General features: G+C 41.8%; 1 protein-coding gene across 3 annotated transcripts; it reads left to right on the top strand.

Moving 5' to 3' along the window:
- The first annotated feature begins 359 nt into the window (after positions 1-359).
- On the top strand, positions 360-2,917 carry LOC121585454. Of its 3 annotated transcripts, XR_006661930.1 has the most exons (5): positions 360-518; positions 1,378-1,442; positions 1,558-1,887; positions 2,135-2,545; positions 2,658-2,917. XR_006661930.1 is itself a non-coding variant. In XM_041901794.2 (4 exons), the coding sequence occupies exons 1-4, from the start codon at positions 511-513 to the stop codon at positions 2,377-2,379; spliced, it is 648 nt and encodes a 215-aa protein (XP_041757728.1). In that variant the 5' UTR covers positions 360-510; the 3' UTR covers positions 2,380-2,917. The 3 variants fall into 3 exon arrangements, 2 of the variants coding, with proteins under 2 accessions (XP_041757728.1, XP_041757729.1); XM_041901794.2 differs by having other exon boundaries at positions 2,135-2,917; XM_041901795.2 differs by lacking the exon at positions 360-518 and adding an exon at positions 683-1,003 and having other exon boundaries at positions 2,135-2,917.
- The last annotated feature ends 5,279 nt before the right edge of the window (positions 2,918-8,196 follow it).

The following is an 8,196-nucleotide window of genomic DNA, read 5'->3' on the forward strand; positions in this document are numbered from 1 at the left end:
CACCATTATTTTATTTGTAAAACATTTTATGTATAGAGAAGCATGTGTGTTTAGTGAGTCTGCCAGATCAGAGGCAGTAGGGATGACCTCTTGATAAGTGTGTGAATTTGACAATTTTCCTGTCCTGCTAAGCATAAAAAATATAACAAGTACTTTTGGGTGTCAGGGAAAATGTATGGAGTAAGAAATACATTATTTTCCTTAGGCATGTAGTGAAGTAAAAAGTAAACGTTGTCAAAAATATAAATAGTCAAATAAGAGATATACTGTACAGTAGGAGTTACTCCCCTAGATACTGTAGGAGTCACTCCCTCATCACCAGGCTAATTTTCATTCCTGCCATACTGGATTGTGGAAAGGGAAGAAGAAAAACTGGTTCAACACTTACATACAGTAGCTATTTTACGTGCCAGTATGCATTGAGTTTGATGTCCATCAATCAGGAAATATTAGGCAAGAAAACAGAAATACATCAAGCTGACCTGTACGGTCACCCTACAGAATATCCAAATGAAACGGTAAGTTATGAAGACCTGTCTTTTGTATTACTGAATAACCTGGATGCCGCTGCTTCTGTTTTAGTTGTCATGTTTGGCATTCTATGGCATGACAACTTGAAAGGGATGCTACAACAGAATCACTGGCACCCAGGCAAGTGTTACAATCAACAGTAACTGTGAGCTCAAGGTTTGAATGGCCAACTGAGCATGTTGTCTTGTTACCATGGCTTTGGCCATGTTTAGAATGATTATATCAGGTACAAAATTATGAAAGAAAGGAATTGACAGGAAAAGGATACAGTATTATGTAATAGAGGATGCCGCCACAGAAATAGATTTGGTGTCTCATTGTACTGTAGTACAGAATCGTACAGAGAAGGTTCAAAATATGCAAGGAAGTTTTGCATATTCTGATAGCAATTCAAAACCTTGCATAAACTAAATGGTGTAGAGTCGAGAGTTACGAGACGGAAGAGAAGCTACTGCTGTGGATACATTCTCTTGTGAGTAGAATCTTTTTCCTTTTGCTTTCCAACCTATTTTCTCTCATCTAAATGGAAAGTATGGTCTATGTCAAACTGCTCTGGATGGGTAGTATTGTTTCATATCTTTGTCGCCACAGAACCATCTCTAAGGGAAAAAATGATGTCAAGCACATTGAAACACATTTTATGTATATAGCTAACTAACAATGTTCAAAATATAGTTGTTTTTTTGTTGTTGTTTGATTTTACAAATAAATGAATAGCATTTAGCCATCAAAGCTCCCTCAACTACATTAGGGGGATATGCCCCTCCTGCCCATGACAATGTGCGTGAAAGAATGCAAGTTTAAATGCTGTTGCACACTCATCCTCCCTTTGTAAAATATAAATAGCTCTGCAGATGTGATGGAAACACGGCATATCCTGGTCTGCCGTATTTGTCTGATCCTGGCCCTCTGTGAGTTTTTTTAATGATCCTCCATCTGTCATTAAGATATTGCTCTGCTAAAATAACTATGGTACAGTAATGTGTACAATAGATGTACAGTAATTCCTTGTCTATCTTTCCTCAGTGCTCCACCCACACCAGTGCCTGTCAGTGTATTTCCAGAACCAGGGTCTCCTTTATGTGGCTCTGGGGAGAGATCTGGTCCTGCTGACCCAGTTCCAGATTACACCAACAGAGAAGATCATCATAGTGACTTGGGACCGCGAGACTGAGAAGGGTCAGGGACAGGTCAGGCTGGCCAATCACCAAGATGCACCTGGCAATCCTCTAGACCAGAAGGGGGCCTTATTTAGGGTGGCGAATATAAGTTCATCTAACTATGGAGTCTACACCATCACTGTGACAGACCAGATGGGGAACGAGGAATCAGCAAAGATACTTGTTAGAGAGAGTGGTGAGAAACAGTTACACCAATAATTCTGGTCACTACCTAGATTTAGTTTGGGGAATATACTGTGCAAACTAAAAAGTCACATTAGCCTCGGTCACAGGCTTTCACCTACCCTTCCGAACAATGTGAGTGAAGCCTGGGTGCCGAGGCTAACCTTATGTGCAGAACTATGTAAGGACGCAGTAACCAATTTAGCTATATTTGGACCATTTGTTCCTCCTAACTTTTTCTCTCCCTCACTTTCGCCTAGTTGCTGCTCCTGTGGCGTCTTTGTCGCTCCAGTGTGAGGTGGCCAATGACAGGGCACAGTGGGACAGCCCAGTGTTTTCCTGGTTGGTGGATGGGGTTGAGGCGTCCAATCAGACAGCCAATCTCTCTACAGATGGCAGGAGACTCTACGTGTCTGGAATGAAGGGCCACAACTACACCTGTGTTGTCAACAGCAGTCTGGGGACTATTGTTACATACTACATCACTGGTATACATGTATTATGATTTTATATTATAATTATTTTGATTGAGGTTTTTTGTCTTTCATGCTTCTTTGCTGTGGCCTAGATTCTTCTACACCATCCCAAAGTAACCAGACCTTTGAGACTCTGTGTGGTGTACTACTGGCCATCATCATAGTGCTTCTAATCATATGTGGACATCTCTGTTGGTATGATAACAGAACATCTCCCCGGATTGTCTTTTACAGTAATAGATTAATAAACTCCCGGTATTCTGTTTGGTGCGCGCACACTTTTGACATTGCTGTGTGTTATTAACAGGAGATACAAGCAGCAGAGGACGAATGGGATTATATGACCTGAGGATGTCCATCGCTTTCAATTATCATTCTTATTTATGACACTTTGTTACTCTGTTACACACTGCACTATCACACAATTCCTTGGCACATGCAGAGATAGTATGATATGAGGAGTTTAATGTAATATTCTATTGAAACAAGTCACACTACCAGACATCAAAATCATTCCTATCAAGAGCTTTGGAACTATGCACCATGAATAAAATATATTGATATGCCTATTGATTGGCTTATTGATATGCCTATTTGTGGTACTTAATGATGCAGTGTCCACACTTATATTTGGACTAATTATATCTTTGTATATTTTTTAAGTACTGTGTGCCATCACATTAAGATTTGTGGACAAATATGTTCAAATGTACCTAAACCTGCTTTTGTAATGTCTATGTACAGTGCATTCAGAAAGGATTCAGACCCCTTGATTTTTTCCACATTTTGTTACGCTTCAGCCTTAATCTATAATTGATTAAATTGTTTTTTTTCCCTCATCAATCTACACACAATACCCTATAATGACAAAGCAAAAACAGGTAAAAAAATAAATAAAATAAAAACTGAAATTTCACATTTACATAAGTATTTAGACCCTTTAAGCAGTACTTTGTTGAAGCACCTTTGGCAGCGATTACTGCCTTGATTCTTCTTTGGCACTACAAGCTTGTCACACCTGTATTTGGGGAGTTTCTCCCATTCTTCTCAGAAGATCCTCTCAAGCTCTGTCAGGTTGGATGGGGAGCATCGCAGCACAACTATTTTCAGGTCTCTCCAGAGATGTTCGATCGGGTTCAAGTCCAGGCTCTGGCTGGGCCACTCAAGGACATTCAGAGACTTGTCCTGAAGCCACTCCTGCGTGTGCTTAGGGTTGTTGTCCTGTTGGAAGGTGAACCTTCGCCCCAGTCTGAGGTACTGAGCGATCTGGATCAGGTTTTCATCAAGGATCTCTGTACTTTGCTCCGTTCATCTGTGCCTCGATCCTGACTAGTCTCCCAGTCCCTGCTGCTGAAAAACATCACCACAGCATGAGACTGCCACCACCATGCTTCACCGTAGGGATGGTGCCAGGTTTGCTCCAGAAGTGACACTTGGCATTCAGGCCAAGAAGTTTAATCTTGGTTTCATCAAACCAGATAATCTTGTTTCTCATGGTCTGAGAGTCTTTAGGTGCCTTTTGGCATACTCCAAGCGGGCTTTCATGTGCCTTTTGCTGAGGAGTGGCTTCCGTCTGGTCACTCTACCATAAAGGCCTGATTGGTGGAGAGCTGCAGAAATGGTTGTCCTCTGGAGCTCTCTCAGAGTGACCATCGGGTTCTTGGTCACCTCCCTGACCAAGGCCATTCTCCCCGATTGCTCAGTTAGGCCGGGCGGCCAGTTCTAGGAAGAGTCTTGGTGGTTCCAAACTTCTTCCATTTCAGAATGATGGAGGCCGCTGTGTTCTTGGGGACCTTCAATGCTGCAGAAATTTTTTGGTACCCTTCCCAAGATCTGTGCCTCGGCACAATCCTGTATCAGAGCTCTATGGACAATTCCTTCGACCTCATGGCTTGGTTTTTGCTTTGACATGCACTGTCAACTTTGGGACCTTATATAGACGGGTGTGTGGCTTTCCAAATCATGTCCAATCAATTGAATTTACAACAGGTGGACTCCAATCAAGTTGTAGAAGCATCTCAAGGATGATCAATGGAAAGAGGATGCACCTGAGCTCAACTTTCAGTCTCATTGCAAAGGGTCTGAATACTTATGTAAATAAGGTATTTCTCTTTTTTATTTTAAAAACAATTTCAAAAAATTCTAAAAACCTGTTTTCGCGTTGTCATTATGCGGTATTGTGTGTAGATTGATGAGAATTTCTATTTATTTCATCAATTTTAGAATACGACTGTAATGTAAAAAAATGTATGCTATAAAGCAAATTGAATAAATCCACATTATTGTGACAGTGCATGTGTGCATTTAACATATTTTATAACCTGTAAGGAAATCTTTGTAAGCAATCACTTTGCTACACTTCCATAGGAGACACACACTGACACCACTGACCAAATAGTCACAAATTTCATTTTGATCTACAGTACATACTGCAAGATAAAGCCATATATAGCAAGGAAACGGAGGTCGCTGACAGAATGCAGAAGGGGAAAAAATAGAAAAAAATTGAAAATAAATCAAAGGGATGGACACCTCAAAATAAGAAGCTACAATATCACCTCAAGGCATTGCACGCTTGCAATTGTCAGTTTATATTACAATTATTTTGTTTATTCTATTGCTATAGTATAGGACAGCAGGTAGCCTACATTTGTTCATTCTCAGTTCAGTATAGGGCGGCAGGTAGCCTAGTGGTTAAGTGCGTTGGGCTACTAACTGAAAGGTCGCTGGTTCGAATCCCTGAGCCGACTAGGCAAAAAAATATGCCGGTGTGCCCTTGAGCAAGGCCCTAATTGCTCCTGTAAGTCACTCTGGATAAGAGTATGTAAAACGTGTGTTGTTGTATAGACACATATTAGGGTTTCTGTTTAGGCGATACAGTAACAGAGGAGAGAGGCTTCAGGAGCATTTTAAGGACAACTTGTAACGGTGAACCATTGATTACAGTACCCAAGTTATTTCGCTACACTCCCCTACTCAAAGAAGGACTCATAAAAGGACAGTAAGTGTAAAAAAACGCTTTGGGAGGAGCTTCCTGCCCTGTGAGCAGCATGACCTTTCAAAGCATTGGAACAATGTGGAGAGTGAACTGCTTGTTGGCCAATTCTAAAAATGGAAAGATCAACTTTCACCCAGTGTGTTGACTGTTTTTGTAGTAGCTATCATTTTTATACAGCCTCTCATTGTACTGAACTACACTTTATATTTTTTCAAATATAATGCTCTAAAAAAAATTTTTTTAAAAACAATTCCTTATTTTGTAACCTTTTTATATTTAGCTGTGTATTCTTTGTAATAAACACCACACATTTTAAACTGTGTGAGGCTTTAGTTCAATTGATCGCTATTGTAAATCCACATTTCAGTCAGGAAATGGGAGTCAAAGTACAACCGCTCCATACATAGTGAATTTCAAAATGTGTGTGTGTGTCCACCTCATCAGTACATCTCTCTGGTGAAGCCGGACTTGGGGACGGTGACTCCAGGGATGATCTTGGCAGTCTCAGCCTCAGGCAGGGCCTCCAGGCGCTGGCGGATGTGGTTGCTTCGCTGCTCCAGCTCCAGGGCCTCCTGCTTCCTGGACAGGTCTTCTCCCATACAGGCCTGGTGCTCCTCTAAGGACTGCAGAGAGTGCCTGGTGCACGGGGTCACAGAACAGCAACACAGGGTTAGATGGTGTGTGTGTGTGGGGGGGGTCCTTATATTAAACGCCAATATGCTATGAAAGTGAGCACATCAGATGTTCAATATGCTGTGAAAGAGTCATACGAGGTGAACATAATGCTTCTGTAACTGCTGTAATGCTTCTATGGTGGCTCCCAACTGCTTAGCCTCTTCCACCAGCCCAGAATGCATGTACAGAGATTACAGAGTCAAGTCATGGACACACATTATATACTGAACAAAAATATAAATGCAACATGCAACAATTTCAAAGATTTTACTGAGTTACAGTTCATAGAAGGAAATCAGTCAACTGAAATAAATTCATTCAGACCTAATTTATGGATTTCACATGACAAGGCATGGGCGCAGACATGGGTGGGTAGTCAGGTCCAGCCAATCAGAATGAGATTTTCCCATCAAAAAGGCTTTATTACAGACAGAAATATTCTTCAATTTCATCAGCTGTCCGGGTGGTTGGTCTCAGATGATCCCGCAGGTGATGAAGCCAGATGTGGAAGTTACACGTGGTCCGCGGTTTTGAGGCCGGTTGGATGTACTGACAAATTCTCTAAAGCTACGTTGGAGGTGCCTTATAGTAGAGAAATGAACATCAAATTTTCTGGCAACAGCTCTGGTGGACATTCCTGCAGTCAGCATGCCAATTGCACACTCCCTCAAAACTTTAGACATCTGCGGCATTGTGTTGTGTGACAAAACTGCACATTTTAAAGTGGCCTTTTATTGTCCCCAGCACAAGGTGCACCTGTGTAATGATCATGATGTTTAATCAGCTTCTTGATATGCCACACCTCCCCGGGACCACCCATACACAAAAAAAAAAATATGCACGCATGACTGTAAGTCGCTTTGGACAAAAGCGTCTGCTAAATGGCATATTATTATTATTATTATTATTATTATTATAGGTGGATGTATTATCTTGGCAAAGGAAAACTGCTCACTAAAGGGCATGTAGACACATTTTTAGAGAAATAAGCTTTTTGTGCTTATGGAACATTTCTGGGATCTTTTATTTCTACTCATGAAACATGGGACCAACACTTTACATGTTGCGTTTATATTTTTGTTCAGTATAATATGACAAACAGAGACACAGCTCCTTTTCCATGACTAAATCAACCTTTACAACAACTCAGGTCCTCTGAAGGGTCAATGTGTGTAGGCTTTCATAGAACAAACGTCTGAACACACAAAGACCCTCCAGGACCAAAGAATACCCATTCCTGCTTTACAGGTTAGAATCAACCATAGAATAGAATGAGTAGAACGGACATTAACATTCAAGTCAATTTCCCTTGACGTGTGGACCGGCGGTCATAGTGAGTGTACTGTCAAATTGCCCTGGTTTGAGGGGCTTTTTCCCCATTCCAGTAATTAAATTTTTATGGTTCTACCTGGTCTCTGCAGAGGTCTACTCCGGGCCTCGAGTTCCTGTTCTCCAGCCTGGTATGGACCAGCTTCAGGGGGCACTCTGTAGCCTGCAGCTCCTGCTCCATATGATGGATGTCCCTCATCAGCTCTGTGATCTCCTCTCTGGTCTGGTGGGACAGACAGAGCCAAAGGAGCACAGAGTCAGTACTAAGAAGCCTGAGAAACCTCCCACAGCTAAGAAGGGCCGTCTAGAATTGTCCTCTTTGCTTTCTATGGTCTATGCTAGTCAATACTATCTTATCACCATCTATGCTCTCTATGGTTCTTGGTGTAGCCTCTAACTCTCACACAATAGCTGATTCATAGGTTCCACTTCTTGTTTGGATCTACTGTACTCTACTGTATATATGATGTTACTGATCCATAACAGATTCATGAGAAACCTAGGCGATCTGCCTTCCCTGCATTGACCCCAGTCTTATCTAATCTCTCCCTGTGCATTCCGGACACTGCTATTGTTATTGCCTCTGGAGTGGACTTCCTTACCAGGATTATATGCATTCATGTCTATGGAGATAGATCGGGCCCAGTGGAGCGCTAACAAATGAAAATGGCTGTGCTGCTCTGATTAGAAGGGAGATCAGTGGAAGGGTGGTGTCCCGACTTCCGCCGAGGCTGCCTCCCCTCCTTGTTCGGGCAGGCTTCGGCGTTCGTCGTCACCGGCTTATAATAATAATAATATAATATGCCATTTAGCAGACGCTTTTATCCAAAGCGACTTACAGGCT

The sequence above is a fragment of the Coregonus clupeaformis genome, chromosome 17 (assembly GCF_020615455.1).
Source record: "Coregonus clupeaformis isolate EN_2021a chromosome 17, ASM2061545v1, whole genome shotgun sequence".
NCBI classification, from domain to species: domain Eukaryota; kingdom Metazoa; phylum Chordata; class Actinopteri; order Salmoniformes; family Salmonidae; genus Coregonus; species Coregonus clupeaformis.